The sequence below is a fragment of the Ursus americanus genome, chromosome 4 (genome assembly GCF_024610735.1).
Source record: "Ursus americanus isolate L20-20 chromosome 4, mUrsAme1.1.p, whole genome shotgun sequence".
Classification (NCBI taxonomy): Eukaryota; Metazoa; Chordata; class Mammalia; order Carnivora; family Ursidae; genus Ursus; species Ursus americanus.
In genome coordinates, this window is record NC_142130.1 from 23,739,200 (window position 1) to 23,763,914 (window position 24,715).

The 24,715-nt window shown below is 45.9% G+C and overlaps 1 protein-coding gene across 4 annotated transcripts in view; it reads right to left on the minus strand.

Moving 5' to 3' along the window:
* The window catches only part of MASP1 (MBL associated serine protease 1), a 63,880-nt gene that overhangs the window by 18,100 nt on the left and 21,065 nt on the right, over nt 1–24,715 (minus strand). For 3 of the 4 annotated variants that reach the window (XM_045811235.2, XM_087861484.1, XM_045811234.2), the window contains 8 exons: nt 17,605–17,782; nt 15,881–16,012; nt 13,510–13,706; nt 11,922–12,069; nt 10,481–10,599; nt 9,443–9,521; nt 3,111–3,248; nt 2,227–2,301 (listed from right to left, as the gene is read on the minus strand). In XM_045811235.2, the coding sequence (XP_045667191.1) occupies nt 2,227–2,301; nt 3,111–3,248; nt 9,443–9,521; nt 10,481–10,599; nt 11,922–12,069; nt 13,510–13,706; nt 15,881–16,012; nt 17,605–17,782 (1,066 nt within the window). Of the gene's footprint in view, nt 1–2,226; nt 2,302–3,110; nt 3,249–3,476; nt 6,977–9,442; nt 9,522–10,480; nt 10,600–11,921; nt 12,070–13,509; nt 13,707–15,880; nt 16,013–17,604; nt 17,783–24,715 lie in introns of those variants that run through there. The other variant, XM_045811236.2, reaches the window with a different exon arrangement.

A 24,715-nucleotide genomic window follows, 5' to 3' on the forward strand; every position in this document is an offset into this window, starting at 1 on the left:
CTAAAGTCTGTTTTTCTTCTTGGTATGCTTTTGTCTTTTCAAGAGGTGGAATGATGTAACAAGCCTTGAGAGAGCTCATTGAAATGAGGCCATTCTTTTTGGCTGCTATCATTCTTCATCCAGTCTTTCCTGGAACAAAGGAATCTTCTTGAAAAACTAGAGCTTCAGCTGTGGTGAAGCCAGATTTGGGCTCTAGAGCACTGGAGGTACTGAGGAAGGGCCCTTAAAACAAAAATGTGATATTCTAGAATTCTGGGTCCATGAGGATGGCATGAAACACAATCAGAGTCAAGAATGGCTCAGCATCGCTTGTGTTGATATCAAAGTCTTGGCTTCACCTTCCAGCTCTGCCCCTAACTTGGTGGGTAGCCTTAGACAAATCATTACACCTCACTGATCCTCAGTTTTCTCACGTATTAAATGAAGGGTAAATAATATTTGCTCAATACGGTTCCTTGGAAAGGTAGATATTATGATGCTAGATAAAATGCCTTTATCCTTTCTGGCTTGCTTCTATGTTCAATTTTTGTGTTTTAGGAGGAAAGAATTTAGAACTCTCTGGCATGGTCCAATGGTGAAGCATGGTTCTTCCCAATACCAGGTATTAAAAGAATTTCATGACTCCCTGTCTCCAAGATGTTTTGTATAAATATAGAGGATGATGACTGTTAAGGGTCATAGAACATAATGGATTACCTGGTCCCGCTCCCTCACTTCTGAGGTATGGAATCCCAGCCTCAGAGAGGTGAGATTACTTACCAAAGATCACAATAAGACAATGATAGTACCAGGACTAGGACCCAAGCCCCTGACTCTCAGCTCAATGCCTCTTCCCCTTCCAGAGGTTGCAACATGGCTTCCCAGGATGGAATCTGCCTGAAATGCTTTTTCCTTTGGCCCACATGGTATTTTAGCAAAATGGGAACTAGATTTTCCAGTTTGCCACAGCTCCACCATTTTGCATCTTCTCTGAGGGTTCGCCAACTGTGCCCCTGGGTGTGCTCCAGGCTAAGCCTAAACGAGATGATGGGGATCAGCAGAGCATGAATGGGTTGACCTTTCCTCTGCTCCACCTCCTTCAAGTTCTTTCTTAGGCATAAAGCCCTCCCAAGTAAACGAGAAAAAACTCTTCTTAACCAGTCCTCACCTCTCCACTCCCAGACTACCACATGCAGTGAATTCCTCCTTCTCTAGGATCTCATAACAACTGTGATGGCCAACATGGAATGCTAACATTTTCTTTGGTTCTTAAGGATAATGGTAGACGACTCCATAGTCTTTCCATTTTAACGTCTAAATCTAACATCTAGAAGCTTACTGAGTGGATATTGAGGGTTACTAAAATGTACCATTCAGATAACACACTTAGTTTTCCCAACGCTCTAATTCATAAAATACAAATGCCACCCGACATTTAACTATATTGCCAAGCTCCTGCTGTTCAGCGAACATGCAGATGGGATCAGCATCACTTCTCAATGCTGTCCTGAATGGTTGTATCTTTCAATTAATTCTGCTTGATTAATTAAATCAATTCTGCCATTCTTGCTTTTATTACAAGTATAAATTTCTGTGCATGACTATTAATTTTTTTGGTGTGGATTATTTATTTCACCCTACAGTGTGCATTTGAGGCTATAATTTTCTAGTAAGTTGATTTGAATATAAGTGTGCACTATGATTGCAATGTAAATCAGCCATACTTTAAATGCTAAAGCAAATATCTACACAATGTCCCCCAAATCGCTATGCATAGTGACACTTTCTATTACCACTAAATTCTTTTTTCATTTTAAAGTGGGGTCAGTAGGTGACCCATGGGGTCGTAGCAGTAAGACTTGAACAGGTTGCCCTTTGGAAGAACTTCTTACTCTGTCTTACAATTATCTGTTATTTGTCTTATGTTGCTCATCTCCTCCAGCACAGTGAGTACTGGAGGACAGGATGCCACTTTCCTGATTTCCCTGGTGCACAGCAGGTGCACACACAAACTGTTGGAGGAAAAGCCTGGTGGGAAAGGAGCAGAACTGCAGAGAAAGGAGACAGGAAGGCTCTCGATGTGATAGCACAGGCTAAACATAGAGGCTGGTTTGCAGAGGTGTGAGGCTGCGCTTCTCTATCTTTTAAACAAAGAACCAAAGCATCATGGTCCCCATCCCCACTCCATCAACAGCCAGAGCACCTTGGATGGGAGACCTGGAGGCAGAGAACTTGAGAGTCAGGTACCTGGCAGACATGTGGGCTGGCTTCTCCCCAGAACTTCATTCATCCAGACTCCTTGGGCAGAACAGGTATATATACCTGGGAGAGTGAAAAAAAAGGTGGGAAAAGAGGGAGAAAGGGTTGATTTGTAGAAAATAGATCTGGGTTCTTAATTCTTCTATGGTGAACTACTGCAAGTCTTCCAAATGGTCTCTCTGATGCCATTCTCTTTAAGCAAGCCCTCCCTGCAAACTGAAGGATCTTTCTAAAATGGGAATCTATGCTTTCCTTCTGCTCAGAATCCCCAGTGGCTCCCCATTACCCTAAAAAACAGCACACTCTCCAGCAGGGTGCCTGAAGCTCTGCACAGACTCCTGCCTGTCCGGGGCTCCTCTCCTTCCCCTGCCTGGCCCCTCCCCCAGCAGGCACTTCCTCCCCCTCAGGCACCAGACCCCCCACAGTTCTCTGTGGCACACTTGCCTTCCCTCCTTTCCCCATTTAATAAACTCTTTAAGAAACCACACTGGTGTCCACCATCTCATCCGGGTCTTACATTAGCTCTGAATTATACCGCTGTTCTCTTTTGAAAAGTGAGGACTTGGAAGCTTAGAGAAATTGAAAGAATTTTCTTAGTACCAGTCTGTGGCAGAGGCAGAACTGATGGGCTTTGCCATCTCCCTGAGGGTTCCTTCTCTGCCAGGGTCTCTAGGTGTGCATGTGAGGGTGCTGGCGTGCCATGTGGCCTAACCCCTGGGACGTCAGCCTGAGGCAGGGAGAGGTGAGGCATGCCCCCGAATGTTTCTCCTCCCAATTTCTCCCAAACTTCAGCCAGTGGTCTGGCTGCTCACCAACCCTGAGACCCAAATGGTATAAGGCGGGAGTGGGCTGGTTTAGCACGGAGGGCTCACCTGTGATATTGTGGAGCATCTTATAGTAGGGCTGCTGGCAGGAGTATTGGATCTCAGATTTATATGTGGTAAGGTTGTTCCTGGTGGAGAAGGTGATCAGCCCATGTTTCAGCTCTGCTGGGGCTCCACAGTCTGCAACTGAGAAAAGAGAGCAACACCCCTTAATTAACCTTTACTCTTCTTCTTGGGACCATATGGTGGGTCTGTCTCATACAGATGTGCAGTTCGTGCACTGCACATACCTGCAGAGAGCAAAAGCAGCGCTATAGTCTATGAGAATGGTGCAGTGCCTGTGCAGCCATGGGTCGTACTGCTTTTGGGGTCTCTCCCATCTGCTGTGGCACTACCATGTGGCCAACTCACCTGGCCTGGTGTCAACTCCAGGGCAGGGGCAGGACTACTGAGACTTAAGCAGACCCTAGACTTTTCCCCACATAGTCCTTTCCTTGACTTCCAGTTCTATTGTGCAATCCTCTTAGTCTCTCCTGCCCAAGCATGAAGCCTCTTGCTCAGCAAAAAAACTCTGGCTGACACGCACTGGAGAATCTTCAGTTCTTCCTGACCGACCACATGCTGAGTAAGAGCAGTTAATGGGCTCACATTGGTGCTTGGCACAAAAACCCGAAAATCAAACAGAAAGAAAGCAGCTTCTGCATGAGTACAGGATCCCACCCTGCTGGCTCTCCGTAGGCATCTTGCTTGGTCACAGAAGGTGGGAGATGGGGCCCGGAGTAGACTAAATTTTCATTGTTCACCTGCTTCTTTTCTCCAGTTGCTGGAGGCTCTATGTTGCGCCTGGCTGTAGGATGCCTGCTCCTCAGAGGTGTTCTTAGGGGAGTTGCCAGCACAGAGTCCAGCATGAGTCTCTCTGAAGCCAAGTTATGGGCTGAGGCCCCAATTTGTCAGGGCCTCTTCCGGAGTTTCCTTTAGGGGGTGGTGCTCATTTCTAAGGAAATCTTCATCTTAGCTCTAACAGCCTATGCCAGAATTAAAGAATCATAGAAGAATCATGGAACTTTGTTGTTGATAAGGAACCCGAAGGCAGACAATCCAGTATATCATTTTAACTTTACAGATGAGCCCAGAGAGGAGACTTGACTGGCCTAAGGTCACACAGCGAGTTACAATCAGAAAACTAGACCTGACTTTAAACTCAGTGTTCTTTTAAGAAAACCAACTGACAGTTCTTAAGGATCTGTTTTCTACTTAAAATGGCTTAAAATCAATATTCACTGGGTAATGATAGACATCAGCTAGGAATCTCCTGATAATTTCAGAGGACAGCATTCCAAAGAGAAGAATTTCCCGTGTCCTCCCTCCTTGGGAAACAGAGAGAGGGCAATTTGCCCCTGAGATGCTACCCAGAAATTATTGTTTTTAAGCTTAGAACTCTAAATTCATCATTTTGATTGAATAAAGAGTAACCTAATCTAAAACAGAGATGACTTCAAGGCCCTGCATTGTGGAGGAGAAGGGTGAAGGCTGAGAGTAAAAGCAGAGAGGCAAAAGCCAAGAGGACTGGTTAAGGTTTTGTCTTGACCTCTAATCCCCTTGGACAAATCATTCCCATTCGTTTTGATCACCCCAAAGTGGAGACCCTCTTCCACTGTGTGTGAGTGTGGGTCAGCCCTGGATCACAAGAGGCAATAATATCTATTATTCAAAGCCATAACACAGTTTTAAATGTATTTTCCTGCTAAATCTCAAAGCAGATTTTTCTTCCTTTTTTAGGAAATGCTGTTGACTGGTGCCTGGAGTTACTCTTGTCTTGGTGTTACTCTTGTCTCTCTTAACTTTGGTCTAGCAATTTATTTTGCCTGAAGTATTCTCTCGACCTAATACCTAGCTCCCAGGGGGTGAGGGGGTGGGTGGGTAGGGGAATTGCAGGGTTGGCCTTGGACATGGCTAGCTGGTCAGGCTATGGAGAACCTGTTACTTGGTCAGCAAGGGTGGGGAGATATTTCCTGAGTAGAGGGCCTGCTTTCCTATCACTCCAGAGAAGTAACTTTGCTGGCCCTAGAGCCAGATAGAGGGTTGCTTCAGCTTGGGTATGGTGAGTGGGGTGGTATGCTTGTACTCCCAAGTCTCCAGTGGCAGGTGAACAGCCATGTCCCTCTGACTTCCCTTCCTGAGGGGCCTTGAGCCCTGACACAATCAAAGATGCTACACCCAGAGCCCACTTCCTCGGCTGGTCTAGCTTCCTTGCTTTAGTAAGGGTTTCATCCTTTCCCTAACACTCGCTCTGGCCACTTCCACATCCTGGAATCAAAATGTCCTTCTGTTTTCCATTCCCTTGGCCTCCCCTTCTCATCATTCCCTCATCAAACACCCCACACTCTGTTTCTGCTGTCACATCTGGCTGACATTTTCCTTCAGACACATCTTCCTTGACGCGCTGTCCTGAGTGTGCTCTGCCACCATCCGGGGCTTCCTGGAGAATGATGCACCATGGGCTCCCCCGGCCCTCCAGCCTCAGGGACGGCCCCTTACCTTAGGGCCTCTTCATCCCCGCCCTCGGTGCCTCTGTGCTCCAGCATCCCAGACCCCTCACTGTGCCGCTCCCTCACCTGCTTTCCCCACACGGGAACCCCTGGGGTCCATGCTCTGGCCGCCCTTGAGGCCTTGGTCAAACACTGCTTCTTCTTGAAAGTTTTTTCTCAGTCTTCTAATTGGATACAGCTGCCTCCTCCTTTCTCCTTACAGAGGCCTCTGTTCATCTCTCTGATGCATTTATCTTATGTTGCCTGGTATTGCCTTTATTGGGGCCCATATCAAATCTTCCGGCTCAATTAGGATTCCCTCTATCTCACTGAGTGCAAGCTCTGTGACACTTTGGGGGCTTAAACATATTGCTTGAACTGATGCTCCTCTCTACTGCCCACCTCATCTCTGCTTTCAGGGACACCCCTGCCCTAGGCTGGCACCACGATCTATGCACCTGCCGCTATCCACACTTGCAGGGTTCTGCCCGCATCAAAAGCCCATTCCATCACCACAAAGACTGAGTAGTCACAGCGTAATGCAGGGTTTCTCTGATATGTCTATTCTGGGTTTGTTCAGGCTGAAGCAGAGATTCCTGCTGCTGCTACAGAGCCCTTTATCGTGCGACCCAGTGATGTCCCATGACACCAAAGCTGAGGACTGCTGCTTTTGAGTGTGATACCTATCTTTTGAAACCTTTAATCAAGGAGTTTTCAGAAATGCAGGATCTGTAAGCTCCAGCCCAGAGGAAAGGACCTCTGATAATGCACTTTTGGCCCCGTGTTGGGCGCAGGTGGCATAGAAACTTTTGTGGATGAGGCTACATCTAGATTTCCTAAAAAACCCATGCTCTATGAGTTATTGTTAGTTTCACCTACTCATGGTTGTTAGAAAGTAGCAACAGATAAAAATATTAAAGTCATCAAGTCACAGGCCTTCTGGCCCATTTCAACTTCAAGTGTGGAGTGGATTAGGAACCAAGACCCACTTTGACCTGGTCAGCCTAGGGCCATGTGGTTGTATATGAAATCTTGGGTCTCTAGGACCAAAGTCATTTGTCCTTTGAGAAGAGTACCGTCCACTTGGAGGTGCTAAAAAAAAAAAATCCCCCTAGTCTTTTCATTATTTTCCAGAGTACTGATTGAATGATGGGTGAGCCCTCCAGTGGAGAATGTTCTCCTTTACACAGCAGTTTCAACTGCTTGACTGTGTTGCCTGGTTCAGCATCCATACTAATCCGCACAGAAATTGGAAATGGAGTGTTGGCAGGGTGGGGAGGGGTCTTGTGAGTGGTCCATTCCTGGACGTCTGCACTCTGTGGGCTCCCGTCATTCACTCTGTCTCTTGCTCTGACCCGAGTTCGTTCTCCTCATCCATTTCGGTTTCTGCCACCAGGGTGAAGATCAAAGAAGGGTCAGGAGGTGCAGAGGAAAGAAGCAGAGAGAGGAGGAGAGAGAGAGAGAAAAAGAAGAGAAAGAGAAAAATTAGCAAGCAAAGCAGAAACAGTGCATGCAGGAAATACAGAAATTGCTCCACCGGGCTGATTAAGAATGCAGTTGATGTACAGCCAGTGTGGGTGACAGCTTGGGATTGTAGAATTTGTACCATTCTGAGAATTTGCACAGTCATAAGCCCTGGCTCGTGAGGATGACAGCATTCTGCCCCTGGAGCGAGCTTTGTATTCATCTGGCCCAAACCTTCATTTGGCATATGGCATTCAGGGTGGAGTGGGACTTGTCTTGGGTTACCATGGCAAGGTGGAGACGGGGTCGGGACAACAGCCCATAATTTCCACTTCCTGTTTCAGTGCAAGTGACTTCACTCCACATGCACACTTCCTGTTTATTCCCCACCTCTTTCCCCACAATACCCAGGGACTTGACATTTCTCAGTCTTGCTCATCTTTGCACCTCTTTTAGGACCCAGCACATGCCTGGGGCAGACAGATGCTTCGTAAAAACCCTCACAGTGAATAAGCAGAGATGCCAGGAATGTCTGCATGGAGATTCTAATAATCTAATCCGGACTATCCTGGGAGAACCAGGTCATATTCAGGAGAAAAAAAATATTCCTCTTTTCTTTAGTACAAAATGACAGGCATTCTTTTGTATACCAACATAAGTCACATAAAATGGTACCATCAAATACAGTAGTGTGTAACTCTTATCAGCACTTCTGTTACAATAAAAAAAGTGTGCATGCTTTATTAGAGGAAAAAATTATACTGAACTTTTCTACCTTCCAAAAGCATGAGTGAGAGAAACCAAACCTCTGACTAGTGAGGAGGTTTGGTGTGGGTGGGTAGGAAGGAGGCAAGAGAGAAGCTTTTATAGGGCTTTTGCTTATTCCTGGTTGGTCCACAGATATATTATGTTCATTAACTCAATTGGTCCTTCGAAGGATTAAGAATGCAGGGAACTGAGGCCAAAAGTCTGAGTACATTGCTTAGGGACATTCAGCTGGTTGAGTCCAGATTTGATCTAGAACTTCCTGACTTTAAAAATATCCTGTCCTCTACACACCACATTCTCTTTTCCCTCCTTCTTCAGAATGCCCCCTTGCTTTGCCCTGCACAGTGCTTCCCACAGAACTCAGTCACAGCACTACATGTGGGCCACGTGTCAGAGGAGGTGATGGGTGTGTCTCCTGGCATCTGAGTTCCTCCATTTCTGGACCTCGTCTTTTCTATCTGAATCCCCTATTGGCATCCATAAGATGAAGCCAGAAGATGCGACCCTTTCCCACACTGGGCTCTGACTCAAGCCACATCATCATGTTAAAAAAGAAAAATTAAAAAGCAAGAAATATTCTCCAAAATTCTGCCTGGGATTTGCCTCAAGAGAGTTCACCCTGACAGTGTCCCCCTGGGGCTGTGGGAGTGAATCAGCCTGCCAATGGAATTTGAGCCATTTAGAAGAAGGGACGAGGACACTACCCTACAGTTTATATGCAGTCATGAAATGGGGCCAGGTGGGACCAACCCTAACTCTTGACTTCTCACCTCTCCATCCTAAAGCTCCTTCTCTTCCTTCCCTTCCCATCACCACACCTCCCTTCCTCACTGCTGCCATAATGAGTTCCCTAAAACTGTGGTCTTTACAAGTCTAGTAACTTTACGAGGTACTAGAACTACCTGGATAGGGAGATAGGGTGGTGACTGGTAATCTATATTTTTACAATGCTCACTAAGTGATTTATATGGACTACATTATTTGAGAAACACCTTAATATATTCTGGAGTAGTAAAGCTAGTTCAACTTTTTATTTTACATTTGAGGTGAAGGATCTTGTCCGTGGTTGCAGGGTGGGTTAGGGGCAGAGCCGATGCAAGAACTCTGGGTCTCAAGAGCCAGTGCGGAGCTGTGTCCCCTGCTTCACACAAGCCTACTATGCTGACCTCACAGCCTTTTCTGACAGGCCCTAAATCACGAGCTGTTCCAGAAATCTTGGTGGGTATGGCTGATGGCCACATGGAGACTGTCAAGGTCATTGAGCTCTGGGCACTGGTGCTGAAATAGTTTCCTGAATTAGCAATTGTCAGAACTACTTTCAAACCCGGCTACAAGCTACTCCTTTAGCAAGTCTGGCAACCTGTCTGTAGGCAGAAGTGATATTAGTATTTAGGAAGTAACCTGGGACCAACAAGAAGTTTCTTTTGGAATCCTAATGTCTTATTGCCAAAAGAAACATTAATAGCCTTTTGGTCCAACCCTCATGTGTTTGCTGAATTCCTGTCCCTACCCCTCTTTGAGTGCACCTGCCAGGTTTTCACCCTTGTGTGGTCTCTGGTTGGAGCCCACCAGTGCTGGGGAGCTCATTATCCTTATCATAGACCAATTTTGTTTTCTTACTTTTACAGGTGGGAATCCTGTTACTCCATGTCCCATCCTTCAGACACTCGATCTGGAATGTATCCATCTCCACATTATCCTAGGAAGAAACATGAAGAAGATGTGTCAGGAAGGAGGAGGGGTGGGCTTGGTGGTTGTTTCCCAGCTCAAATTCCAAACCCTGCTGTCCTTGACTGAGATTTTCCAACCACGGGCCTCCAAGGGCAAGCTTGACAATAGGAAAAAGAGAGATGCTGAATTCATGGTCCCCGTTCCTACTCTGGAGAGGGGCAAGGACTGTGTGGGAGAAAGGGCTTGGACAACTGTCTGAGAGGGGGAAACCTGTACCCCTGCCTCCCGTTCTAGAGCAGTGACTCTCAAACATGAGTAGGCATCAGTATCTTTTGCAGACTGCTGGGCCCCACCCCCAGAGTTTCTGACTCAGAGGGCCTGGCTTGGACAGCACAGTTTGCATTTCTAATAAGTGATGTGATGCTGTGGTGGGGACCCCACGTGGAGACCCATTCCTTGAGCATTCCTCTAGCGTGGCTCACACTGGACACACGTGGGTAACATAACACAAAAACCAATCACCAACCCCGCCCCAGAGATTCTGCTTTAATTCTTCCCAAGTGAGGGGCCTGGGAGGTGATTTTGTATTATTTTTAAATTAGCCAGGTGACTCCTAGGAGAGCGAGCAATGTCTGTCTGCCACTTCTAAAATCTCCATGTCCTGTCCCAGTCCTCTCCAGTAAGGCTGATTGATGAACTTTCTTAAGGCTGTTTGTCCTGATTGTAGGGCTGAACGGATCTTGATTTGTTTTTGAAATTCAAATCAGCCCAAGCTCTGATAGAAGACTTCTGTGCCATTTGAAAATCTGGGATGCATGCTCTGGATTTTCATAGGACTGGAATTTCTGGAGTACATTGAAGGTTTATGGGGAAGTTAGCAAATACTGTGGTGGGACCATGACAAGCTCTGGAAGCCCATCTGTCTTGGGAGGCACTGGAGCATTTCTCTGGCCCGGTGGCTCTCCCTCCCCCAGCAGGACACTGTACCTTCAGCACTTTGTAGCCTGTGTCACAGCTGATGAGCACCTGGTCTTTGAAGGAATACGTGGTTTGCTGGGGCTCAATTTTCCCGTGGACAGGAGGCTCTGGCTCCGGGCACTCGTTCCCTGGTGGGAGCGATGAAAGGACGGTGGGCAAGAAAACAAGGAAAAGTCTGCAGCAGATTGCCAGCCCCTGGGGTGCAAAGCGTGGTGCAGAGGAACCACAGAACTGGGTGTTGGGGGACTGAACCGTCTAGGCCCTGAAGACTTATTCTGGAACCTTGAGCAGGTGACTTCTACTTGGACCTCTAGTTCCTCATCTGTAAAATGAGGTGGTTGGCCGAATGATTTCATCACGACTCAGGGTTGAGCAGGATATTAAATGTCATTGAATGCAGCCCTTGTCTGAGGCTGCCTTTACAACATCTTCCACAGTAGATATCAAACATGTATTTGCATTCCTATAGTGACAGGAAGTTCAATACCTCCCAAACCTGTGCCTTTCTTACTGGACTCCTCTGATCAAAGGAACAGTATTTTCTATTCCACTAAAATCTAGGAAATTGTAATTTCCTCTCATGGGGCAGAATTCGTCCTCTTGGGATGCTCAGGATGACTCTTACCACTCTTTCTCCTCATGACCATTCTTCAAAGTGTTAGAGAGACTGTGACCATGTGCCTCCGAGCTCTCCCTTCCAAAGGCTACGTTGGACAGGATTCCCAGGTCTGAGTCTATCCCTGTCATTTTTTCCTGGACAAACTCCCTGTTAATATCCTCTTCATTCCCCTCCCTAGAACTAGACACCAATGTGATAATGCAGGCAACGCCAGGATATCAGATCTAACAGCTAGATTAGCCACACCCAGAACCCTCTTCTTCCTCGGCTTACTGCAGACCCTTGGGGCAAATGGCTCTATCAGGGTTTGGGCCAGGACCAGCTGCCTTGGGGTACTGGGGAATGATGCCTGTGGGTGCTGCCAGTCTGGGGCCACAGGAGTCAAACTGCCATGGTGAAACATTTTGAGCTACGGGCCTACACTCAAATTCCCGCCCCAGATTGGAGGGGGCTGAGCTGGGGAGGGTTCTCTCTATGCCCAATGAAACAGCCTGCAAGAGTAGAGTTCAGGAAATAAGGTGAGATTTTGTTTGTTTGTTTGTTTGTTTGTTGTTTTTTAAATCTCCTTATGTGATTCTGAAGCGTAGTAAGTTTGAAAACTCTGTCTAGTCTAAATCCACCATTATTGCTGCCCTTGCCCCCATTTTATGGATGGGAAATTGAGTCAGGAGAGAGAATGTATCTGGTTCTACACTCCTCTGTAGTAAAGCTGAGGGTCCTGCCACATCCCCAGAAGAGTCCCAGGCCTGCACCCCTCATCCCTCAGCCACTGCCCCACGAGGGCTGAGCATAGTGACCAAGCATGACCCACAGAGAGGGAGGCCATGTTACCTGTCGCCCTGTATGAGAGCCGCCAGCCCCGGTTCTCCCCTGAGTTGTCGCTGCGGAACAGAATCTGTACGCTGTGGCTCTGGGTATTGATGGGTTCCGGGGCTCTCTCTCCACAGAAGGGCCCCAAAACTTTTGGACCAGCTTTAATCTGTGAGGGGCAAGATAGAGAAAAAGGGGTTACATCTGAGCAGCGGTGGCAGCTGCTGGGACCATCTCTATATTGCACCCTGGTTTTCTGGAAGCCTCCATAGTATTCACTCATGTTTTTAGTGGGCATTAGCATTCACCAAAAAGTTCCATTTCCACTCTCTCATTTACAGATTACAACAGCCTCAGAAGTGGATGAGTCAGGCTAATAACCCTCTGCTCACAGATGAGCCAATACTATGGCTCAGAAAGGGACAGAGCCCTGTCCAGATGCATAGGATAGGAAAGACCTCTGCTCTCAAAGAACCTGTGGTCTAGTCGAGGATGGCAGGGATGCAGGTGGGTGGGACTGACAATACATGCTGTGGCAAGAATTATAAAAAATAATCATGATGATATATACATAAAATATAAATATATGCTATATATTTATAATTTATGTAGTAAAATCTGTGTAACCTATCGAATTCATTATTTATATAACAGATGAAACTTTATTTATTTGTTAATAGATAAAACTTTAAATAGGTGGTCAGGAAAGGCTTCTTTGAGGAGACAACATTGGATTTGAGACATAAGGAAAAGGGGAGAATACTTTCCAGGCAGAGAAAACAGCATATGTCAAGGTCAAGGTCAAAGGTGGGAAAGGGTCCAGCAAGTACTAAGAACAGGAAGGAAGCCAGAGTGGCTGAAACAGAGGGAGTGCCACAGCATCAGGTAGGAAAGGCCGGCAAGGCAAGCACCACATTGTGTTGAGGAATTTATGCTTACTTCCAAGAACAATCCTGATTTAATCTGGATTTTATAAAGATCAGCCTTGACACCATGGAGAGCAGACTATGTAGGACAAGGATGGAAGCAAGAGAACCAGCTGGAAGCTTTGCAGTGGAGATAATGGGGCTTGGCCTGGGATGGAGTCAGTGGGGATGGAGAGAAGGGATCTGGATTTCCTGACTCCCAGGCCCAGGTCCCTTCTGTGCCTCTAACTTTTTTTCTGTCCATCTCCAAGGACCAGGACTCCTGAACCCTCCTCTGGTGACATCTTCATCTTGTCAGCCTTATTGGGGGTGGGGGAAAAAGTGAAGCCCCATGAGGTTAAGTGTCTGGAGAAGGCTCACAGCATAGCTCCTGGGATACTGGGTGTGGTAGGCAGAATTCTAAGATGGTCCCCATGACCTTCACCTCTAGTGTTACTTCATGATGATGTCATGTCACATGGCAAAGGGATTTTAGAGGTGACCAAGGAGCTAGTGTTCAATCCGGGAAGATCCCTAGGCTGGATCTGATTAAGCTGGTGGAGGCTATTTTAAGTAACTACCTTTTGGGAAGCAAGCAGCTTTGTCCCCTATCCTGGGAGAAGGTAGAGGCCAAGAATAGCAATTTTCCCAATTCAGCCAAGATTTCCCAGCATCCCCAGGGCAAACGTCCATTGTCGGCTTACCTTGATGTAGTCATAAGGGCAGGACACCTCAGGATGATCCTCAATGTCGAAAATGTCCTCGAACTGCAGGCTGACCATGAAACCTTCCTCTAGCTCTATGGTGTAGAAGCATTCTGAGCTCTTAGGATAAGGGTTGGGGAAGTCGGGGCTGGTGATCACGCCGGTCCTCTGGGTAAAGAGGTTGTCACTGCACTCCACTGTGGGAAACATACCAGAGCAAAGTGGCACACCAAGACCATGGCCACAGCAACCCCTTTCTTATCTGTTACTGTACAATTTTTCCCACTGGTCCTGAGAGGCAATGAGGGAAGACATCACTATCCCCATTTTACTGATGGGTAGAAGCGATTTATTCAAGGTCACACACCTAGTAGTTTTCAGAGTCAAGACTCAAAGGCAGTAAGTGTGATAAGCCTTCTCATCAGATTCTCTGGTATTGGTGAGGGGGCAGGAGAGGTCTGAGATGGAAAGGTTTTGAGATGGATTGGAAGGGGGAAACATCTGGACTTCCTTTATCTTGTTCTCCCCTCAGCCCAGAACTCCATTCTCTGTTCAGAGTCTTTCCGATCCCTCATCCAGCACAGGACTCTCACGCACACTCTCACTCTCTGGCCCCTGACCTTGCTGTTTCTCCTCATGCTGCTGACAACTACCTGACATTAGGCAATATGTTTGCTGCTGGATTTTCTTGCCCCACTAGATTGTAAGTTCCCTGATCTCAGGGATTCTGCTTTGTTCCCCACTATAGCTGCAACCAAGGACCCAGTGTCCTGGGATCCTGGCCATGGCTTAGTCCTGCGAAGGCCCTTCATTTGCCACCGAACCTTTCTCCTTGGGTTGACCCATCCTAGATCTGGAATGTCAATCCTTTCTAAGCCCCTGTTAATCGTGCTCATTTGCAAGTGAGCAAACTGGCTCGGAGGGGGGGTGTGGCTAACCTGAAGTCCTATAGCTGAGAGCTGCAGAGCATGGTTAGGGGAGGTCTCTTGAATCCTCATCGCCTTTCATTTCCTACCCCAAGCACATTCTGGGGTGACATTGCCCCCTGGGGGCTAAAATTGTTTGTTTGTTTTTGGAGGGGTTACTCTTTTTATGCATAATACACAGATGGACATAGAGTACATGAACACATATGTCGCATTATCTGTGATATTAAAATTTCATGGGTAGGGGAAATTAGGAAGATAGTGTTTAAAAAGGCTCCTGGAGGCAGAGGAGAAACTGAAAACAAAGATTGAGAAGCTCTGCTCATTCTTAGCCCCCAATGTACTCAGCATGCAGTAGATACTCAGTAAACATACCTACTGAATGAGAATCATGGAAAATATAGCCCTCTTAAAGAAAACTCCGTATGCGCCTGCTTTATAATGATGAGTCACATGGGGGTTTTATTCAGAAGCAAGGGAAGTTTTTTAAGGAGGAAGGAAAGGAAGTCTTGTTTCCAGCTTTGCTGTCCTCCAATGATTCCACTCAACTTCCAAGTGACCCTCCTAAAACACAGATCCTTACCCTGTAGCCATACTAATCTGCTGTCAGTGCCCCAAACAAGCCGAATTCTATCAGGCCTCTGAATGTTTGCAGAAGATGTTCTCTCTGCCTGGAGCACCCTCCTTTTCCTTCTACTTCCATCTCTGCCAAGGGCCGCCATGTCTGGGACACGTCTGCTTGCTACACCATGTAGACTCAGGTCGGACTGTGCTGAGCCCATACTTCTTTTACAGCATTTATTATATTTCACCATTTGCTTCTGTGGTGATTACCCCCGCCCCCCAAGCCAGGGAGGCCCTCATGGAAAGTGGCTGTAGCCTTCCATTTCTCCATTTCTCCATCCCTGCCCTGCCTGGACACAACGGCTGGGTGGGCATGTTGACTAGACAAGAAAATGAAGAGAGATCGAAGGAATGGGGCGTTTTCTTGCTGTCTCTCTTTGCTTCACTCCTCCCACATCTTTCCTTTGGACTAAGGTTCTTTTGATCACAGAGGAACTTGGGAGGGCCATGGGAGCGAAGAGGAAAAGGAACTGCTGGCTGAGGCCAAGCTCATGGCTCAGAGAGGTGACGAGAAACCTAGGTTTTCCCATAACTTGCCCAGGCTGTTTACCTACAGTAGGAGAGCAGAAATTCCTGCTGCTGAGGAAGAAAGAAGGCCTAGAGGCTAGGGCTTCTCAAATGTGGTCTTTTGAGAACCTGAACTTGGACTTCCCTGCCAGTGGGCATTTCACCACCTTCATCCATGTGGTACCTGAGGCAGAGCTCTCTGGCTTCATTTCTAATTGTTCCTACTCCATATCTGTCCCTCCTCCGAGCCTCCCCTAATCTTATTGGGAAACATGGCACAAAATGGTGATATACAGTGTCATCCCTGGGCCCACCTCGGCACGTCCTGTTGTCTGTGTGGAGGAGGTAGCCAAAGCGGCAGGAGCAGTAGTAGCCGCCGATGTAGTTATGGCAGTAGTGGTCACAGGACAGCTCCTCGTCCTCGCGCTCAGTGCACTCGTCCACATCTGCAGGGCAATCGATCCACGTGTGACAATGAAGACAACAGCCAACATCTACAGAGCACGTAGTATGGGCCACTCCCTGTGTTAGCTCCACATAAAGCCCAGAAGTAGCCATATTTTCCATTTACAAATGAGGAAACTGGAACTCAGAGCAGCAAGGCTACTTACTCAAGATCACAGAAAGCCAGGTTCAAGGCCAGGCAAGCTGACTCCTGGTGGTGCCACTGCCCTCTAACAGTTGTGGTGATAGCAAGCAGGACTCTTACCATCCACATTCCATAGATGTGAAACAGAGCCTTGGGGCCTTTAAAGAACTTCCTCCAAGTCACAGAGATGGTAAGTGGTGGAATCAACATTCCTACCCAGGAGGCTGACTCCAGAACCCACTCTTCACTTCTAGTCCATGCTGCCCCCCTCTCTCCATGTCCCACATCCCTGGGCAGTGGAAATGTAAACATAAAAAAGTATGTTCTCAACCCAATTTAAAGATTTGGTGGTACATTTCCCCCCAACAGATACAGGAATGGCCAAAAAGCACATGAAAAAATGCATGCCATCACTCGTCACCAGAGAAATGTAAACCAAAACCATAATGAGGTACCAGTACATACCGCACCAGAATTTTAAATTTAAAAAATTTAAAAATTGACAATATCAAACTCTCATACATTGGTGAAGGAATATAAAATGGTGCAAAAACACTTCGGAAAATGTCTGGCAATTTCTTATATAACTAGATATACACCTGTTCTATGACCCAACAATTCTGCTCCTAGATATTTACCCTATAGAAGTGAAAACATGTTCACAAAAAGACTAGTACAAGAAGGCTCATAGAAACTCTTTTAATGAGAACCACACACACACACACGCACAAAGGGTATAGCACAGGTGTCCACCAGTGGAAGAACGGGCAAACAGACTGTAGTATATTCATATGATGGAAAATTATTCTGCCAGGAAGCGAGCAAATTACCAATGCATTGCTACGTGACTGAACCTCAAAAACTTCATGCTGAGTAATCTTCACTTCCCAAATATATTTTGTGTATGTTTATTTATATGAAGTTTAAGAAGAGGCAAAACTGACCTATAGTGGAAAAAAATTGGAACAGTTGTTGCTTCTAAGAGAGATGGCAGCAGAGTGCGATTGGAAAGGAATGTAAGAGAATCTTTCTGGGTCACTGGTAAAGTTCAATATCTTATTAGGGGTTTGGGTCACATACAAATAAATTTCTCAAAACTCAACAAGTGTGCTTAAGGTTTGTACATTTCATTGAATGTAAATTTTACATTCAAAGAAAGAAAATTGTGGACAGCTATTGAACTTCATGATATGCATGCTGAAGTATGTAGGAAAAAGTGTACCGCTGTCTGCCATTTACTTTGAAATGCATCAAAAAGGATGAATTGATGGATAGATAGAGCATAGACAGATGGGTAGATATGTGATAGAGCAAATGCAGTAAGACATTAATGGCAGAATCTCTATGGTGAGCATATAGGTGTTTATTGTAAAGAAGAGAGCATAAGGTACTTCAGTCTTTAGAGAGAAAGGGGGACCTGGGGATGAGCCACCCACTTCTTCAACTTACCCACAGCCATGTAGTGGGCATCAAAGCCTGTGAATCGCTCCTCATTGGAGAAATCTGACCGGAAAGTGATTGACATGAAGGAGCCAGGGGAGAACACGACTTCCTGGCCGGGGGTCTGCTCTGTGTCTGTAGTCTCCCGGCCACAGAAGGTTGCCAGCACCTGCTCTTCCGTTTCTACCTTTGGGGTCAAAGAGAGAGGGAACAAGATGAGTAGCTTCCCAAATTAGCTTCCCTGCTGGTCTCCAGGAGAAAAGAGGGAGAGCCTGCCCATGAGCAGACCAGGCAGCCTGGGAAACTGAGGAAAAGGGGATTCGGGATTCTGGGACTTGAGGAAAGACACAGTACGGGGTAAATCTATGTGGCTGTATAGTCACTACTTCATTCACTTGTGTAGGTCCATCAGAAGTAGCTTGACATCTGTCATTCTTACTGACAACAAAACAGCTTATTGGTTGAAAATAACTCAATTTTAGAATTCAGAAAGAGTTAGATAACCTACAGATAGATTCCATATGCAACAGAAACTGACCACATTTCCAAAGAAGAGAGACGAGCTCCAGGTCATTCACTGAGCATTCAGTGGGTGCCTGCCAGGGAGCAAAGCTCGGGAGCTGTGTATGGGGAGGCAGGGTTCAGACGGATGGAAACACAGACAGGGCTATTATACAGTGTGACAAGGGCTTCAGCAGGAGCAGAAGCATTGGGAACGCATTTGGAAGGTGATGAAAGATCCCATCAGAATGGAAACTGCAGGAGAGCGAGACTTTCTTTTCTTTGCAGATGTGTTTTCAGTGTGTGGAGTGGGACCTGGCGCATAGCAGTTACCCAACAAATGTTTGTTGTCAAGAAATAAATGCGAAGGCTGTTCTGCGAACAGTGAGCAGCCAGGGACTCTGTGGGGATTATAGGAGGAGAAGTACATTGCAGGAGAGGTTGAAATGAGATTATGACTGAGCTGCTTGTGCTCGCTCACTCGAATAAATAAATAAAAAATCTTTTAAAAAAATGACTGAGCTTGAATACCGTAATAACGCTATGTGACTTCATTCTGTGAGTAAAGGAAAGACACTGAGAACTTTTGAACAGGGAAATTGTATAATTAGAACTGTATTTAATAGGTGGTCTTCATAATTCAGCAATGACTGGAATCTCCCCTGAAACAGTTGTGTTTGTGTTAAGACTCAGAGGCAAAAATGACCTGTTTGCTGAAAGAATCCCCTACTTTGGAAAAGCCAGAGGCCTGTGTAAATTCAGGGACCCAAGCAGAGATCCTAAACTGGTTGTGTAAGCTGATTTTGTGTGAGTTTGGTTTGGGAAGCACAACACGGTAGCTGGTTGGTATATTTATTTGACCATGGCTACTTGGCCTACCTACTACTCTATCATTTATGCTAACTGGGTTCTTTTAAGGTTGTGTTTGTGTTTGCAACCTCCAGTTTGACATTTTAGCCAAGATGCTATGAGAAAATCTCTTAGCAAGAATAATTCTGCTGCCTTTCAAAGTCATTAAAGGAAAGTTCTCAAAGGCTCTGCCTATCTCTAGTGGCTTCTAATGCACTCATTGTGTTGTTCATTAGCTTAGTATGTCAGACGTATCTTGACATTTGGCACTTCTGTTTTGAAACTAATGATTTATTTATTTAAGATAAGTGGGAGTTTTAAAGAAAAACAATTTGCCCTGGCAACAAAACACAAGGACAATTAATCACTAACTTTGGGAATTAAAGTGTAAACAGAAGATGAGATCATGGCTTTGCTGTTTATTCCTCTTCTCTGCAGATACTAGGCAAACTCACACCAGTCTTATTACTGTAGAATGTACCTATCTGCACACAGGCACTTCCTCGACCACCATGGCTGGTTTGTTACTTTGGTTATCTGAGTTTTCCGGAGAGCTGAAGCTTTACCTGACGATAATTCATTATTATTATTATTATTATTATTTGGTGTAATGCTCTTTAAAGTGCTTTATACAAATCCCTGTTTTCTTAGGTGAAACATGCTAACCCTTTTTGGTGATCCAAGGACATTATTTTGAATGTCAACTCTCTCGAGGATACTGTGTTGTGTCATGTTACTTTCCCTGCATGGACCATCCCAGACTACCATGCCTTTGCAATTCTTATGTCTCCCTTTTGCAGTGTTTTGTGTCTTTTTTATCAGTTTGTTAACTAAAATGTGTTGTAAAAGAGAAAGTAGTTAAGCTGCTTTTATTAGAACTTAATAAAAATAAGATTAAATAGTTTTAGAGTGAAGGCCTAGGAAAAGCATGACGTGGAGAGCGCTGTCTTGGTGACTTCTGCTTTGGAGTAACATCAGGTAGACAGACCTGGCAGTTAGAGGTCCTGAGCCTCTTCCTGACCACCGTAAACTGTTACATGGCCACCTCCTCTCTAGCTCTCGGTTATCCACCTGGTAGAACAGGGGTTTGAACTAGCTGAGCCATACGTTCTCTTCCAATCTGGCATACTAGTGTTCTAACAAGTCATCATATGCACACATTCAATAGGCTGACTAGAAGATGGTGAGCAGGAGTTTCAACACACTGATTGCTTTCTGTTGAAGAACCTGATGAACTTGAACTTCTCCATGACCTATAACCATGTAATACCAAGTCGGTGACTTAATGAATAGTGATGCCTTGAACATTAATACTTCCAGACTCAGCAGCTTCCTTTCTGTACTTTGGTATCCCCAAAGTCTCTGTAGCATGGACACTTTCCATGTAGCTACTCTCTGTAGCATGGATGCTTTCAAGTGAAACCAACCAGAGATAACTTGGATCAGGGGGAGACCTAACGAAGATCTGTGATAATAAACTCTTTCGTAACTTCCAGGATAAAGGACATTTTCATGATGGCAGATAAACAGTCATCACCTGCAGAGCCACGCTATTGCAATGAACAGGTAAGCATATTCTGGCTGGGGCCCGTGGGAAAATCTGAGACATCGCTACCTTTAGGAGCAGGGAAGAGAAGGCCTGGGAAGCCTAGGAATTCAGCCTATAGTTCAGAATAAAGTCTTGGAATATCAGAGCTGGGAAAGAGGGACCGTTAACAGTTATTTCAATTCCTCTTCTTCTAGAGGAAACTGAGGTCCGAAGAGGGCCAGTGACTTGCTCAGGAGTAGAGAGATAATAACCATGAGCATTTCCTGATACCAGTTTTGCTTTTGGAACTCTTCTAACCCTGAAGAAAGGAACCTACCAACCCAGAGAGTACATGACAAAAGACATAGGCACTTTGCCAAACAACTTTTCTAGCTCAAGGGCCTCTTCCAGCTTTATCTTGGGTGCATGGACTCTCTCCCAGAGAGGATGTGGCTCAGTGACAGCTCTAACCATAACCCAAACAGAGGGCTCACTGACCTTGGTTAATATTTGTAGCCCCTGCTGTGAATTGTAAAATTCTGCAGAAATCATTCACCTCTGAGAACAGGCAGAAGATTGAGCCCTAGCTTCTGTTTGGACTGTCCCATTTCTAGGGTCATCATATTACCATGATGGAGGGAAGTAACTTATCAAATGAAGACACAAAATTCATAATAGAGAGCCATCTGGCTGGGGATCACAGACTCTTCATTTTTTCTATTCCTTATTATGGCAACCATATCCTTTCAGGCCATGGTTACTGAGGGCGCCAACACACGGATGCATGTCCTCAATTTGTATTCTTTCAACTCAATTCAAAAAGTATTTATATACCAAATTCTGTCTGGACTATAATGTGGAGGATGCCAAAAGTTGCTTATTTGTTGCATGAGCTTAAAGAGCAAGTCTCCTGCCTCAGGGAATGTGAAATGTAGTAGGAGAGTGAGATAAATAAATGCTCAAATGGGTATATGTTAGGGAATTGTCAGGGCATAGTTATTGCAATGAAAGACAGGAAGCCCCAGGGGGGTCAAAGAAGGAAAAAAAATCACATCCAGCTGAGGGAAATCATAAAGCATTTAGGAAGAAGAGAATGTTCTTTGAGCTGAGGTCTGAGAGATGAATAGGACTTAGGGAAATGGAAATAGTAGGAGGTGGGTAGGGGGTAGCAGGAAGAGCTTTCAGGCCAAGGGAATAGTGAAGTCCCAGAGGCATTCGGGGTCTCAACTGTCCCTTCCTTCTCACTACCACTTGCCACAGGAAGGGTTTTATTGAGGACAGGGAGCCGGGAAGAGAGATCTAAGGAGGAGAAGCCAGAGTTTGTTTTCTATGAATTTTCACCTTAGTATAAACAGCACAAACCCTGGCAAAACTAAGGCAGGGCGGCAGACACATTGGCCCAAGTTCTGTGGGAGGACAGCTGTGGCTGCTCTCCACACGTCTGTAAAGTCATTTCATTGCAGTTGAACAAATACATGGACAGCTATCGACCAGTCCTAGGAGCCATCCATGGAGAAGGTTGTTCAGGAGGGATTGTTCTCATGTTATTTTACTTTTAAAAAAAGATTCTATTTATTTATTTGACAGAGAGGGAGAGAGGGAGCCCAAGCAGGGGGATTGGCACACAGAGAGAGAAGCAGGCTCCCCACTGAGCAGGGAGCCTGATGCGGGGCTCAATCCCAGGACCCTGGGATCATGACCTGACCTGAAGGCAGATGCTTAACTGACTGAGCCACCCAGGTGCCCCTGTTCTCATTTTATAGAGGGAAACCTTAAAGGCCAGATAATTTAAATGAATCAGGCCAGATCATTATCTACCGAGTGGTGGCTTCAGGCCCATAATTATAGCATCCCCAATTCCCTAGCCAATAGCCTGCTCCTTCAAGGCTTGAGGCAAACAAAGGCTGTCCTACAGACCCAGATACCTCAAGGCTTTGCTTGTCGGTGTCCCCAAGCTGTATCTGGGAGCTTCTCTGACATCTACTCTGGGCCTTTGAAGAGCTTTTCAGAATTAATGTAGTCAGATATTCAGGGGGTGTGCTGGATTGCCCTGATGTCAATTCAGTTAATCTGGGAACTACATTCCCCAGAATCTCCTTTCCTGTATAGTTCCAGGATCAAGTTGGCCAAAGGAGGCACTTGTGTGAGTTTAGAACACAACAGGCCTTCCTGTCTGAAGGTGGGTTTGCGATCCGATACAGAGATGGACAGATACGGACGTACCCGATAGGTTCTAACTTGTCCTCACTCTCCTCCACTCTCTATCCTGCACTTCTTTCCAGCTACTGGCTCTGATGACCAACAACGGCCCAGACCTGCTGCCAGATGCTTGTCGGTGGACCCACAGAGGGGGGAGCTGCTCACAGCCAACAGCGTCTCACAGAACTCTCCCCACAGGCCCCCCTTCACAGGCCCACTTTGGCTCCTTAGATGGTCTTGAATTCTCACATTCCCCTGCAGATGCCAAAATCTCCACCCATGCCAGGGCTTCAGGAGCGCTAATTAGTGACTGTGGTCCTCTAACGGCCCAGCCCCGCCCTTCACTGCCCCAGAGCCTCCTCCAGTCACGTGACTTCTGATACCCAAAATAGCCATTACCTCACATTGCTCCCAGAGGCTCTGCCTTCCTCGCTGAACCCTGGATGCTACAGCTCCTGGAATCAGAAGTCCTGCGCTCTAGTAACACTTAGAACCCATGGCTTGGGTTTGGGAATTGGTAGCAAGTGGAGGCTAGAAAAGCAGTGAGCAAACTGCTACAGGAAGCTTGCAAAGGCGACCTGAGTCATGTAGCGGTGAAATGTTTGACACAACTTGCCCGTGGCAACGTAGAAGGTAGAAAAATGTACACAGTAAACTTGTGGATCCGCTAAGGAGCTCTCTAGGCAATGTTGACAGTGTCAGTATGTGTTTCCAGCTGTACTTGGCAAGGTACTTCCGGAAGAAGTAGGTCTTCAGTGTGCAAGCCTTGTGACTTGCTTTGACAAAAGGCATGTGATTTGGGGAGATAGGGTGCCACTTCCAAGGGGCCCGGTAGCTCTTTCAGGCATCAGGGGGCCTCGTAGCTCTTTCCCATGCGGTATATTGCCCTCACGTGGAGGAAGTCCTGCCAGGCCTACTGGAGAAGTGAAGGTCGCATAGGACAGAGATGAATCGTTCCAATCGAGGTCTCTCGACCAACCCTCTGACAGCTACCACCAACTGCCAGACAAGTGAGTGAGGCCATCCTGGACCTTCCAGCTTCAGTCAAGCCTCCACTGGAATGGCCTCAGGCAAATCCAGCCAAAGGACCATCCTGCTGAGCCCAGTCCAAACTTCTGACCACAGGATCTGAGCAAATAAAATGGGTGTTGTTTTAGCTACTAAGTTATAGAGTGGTTTGTTAAACAGGAATAGATACGCTATGGGGTGTAGGAATCAATTTGTGACAAAGGGAAAGGCTGACATTTCGAACTTGCACTTGGAGAATTTCAATCTCATGGGTTCTCGAGGCCTAGAAACTTACTTAGTCTAACTTCTTAATCTTTCTACCGCACCCTTATCAAAAAATCATGCCACCTTTTCACAATCATTTGCGAAGATGAGACACTCACTAACTTCTGAGATAGATCAGGCCATTTGCATTATCCTCAACTTAGAAAATTCTCTCTTGGACCCCTCTCTGGGAATATAACTTAGGGGAAGATATTCCAAATTGTGAACAAAGATGTGTATAGCAGTCATGTATAATGATAGAAAACCAGAAACAATGTAAATATCCAATTCTAGGGAGAACAGTTAAATTAGCCTTAACTTTGTAAATATTAGGCAGCCATTCCTTATCACATTAATGGAGAATTTACAATGATCTGGAAACTTTCTTAGTACGTTATATTAAGCAAGAAAGGAAAAAAGGCCATATTCATGGTGAAATTACAACTATGTTCAATGTGTGCATTAAAAATAAAAAAGAGAAGGAATTAGAGCAAACTGTTAACAATGGCTAGTTGAACTACAGGTAATTTTTCTTTTTTCTCTGTTTTTATATTTTAAAAGTATTTTTAAAAGAAACCTGGGCCCACAACTACTTCCCTCTAGCTTCTGTCAATGGCATAAACTCAGTTAGTTTAGGTCAACAAACAGGGTACACACAGGAGGGGCAACTAACCCAGCCTGGAAGTTCAAGGTCGGTTTGCAGACCCTCTGTCTCTCATAACCACCTGAGTCTCTGGTATGGGGACTCCTCATCACTCTGTCACCTCCTAG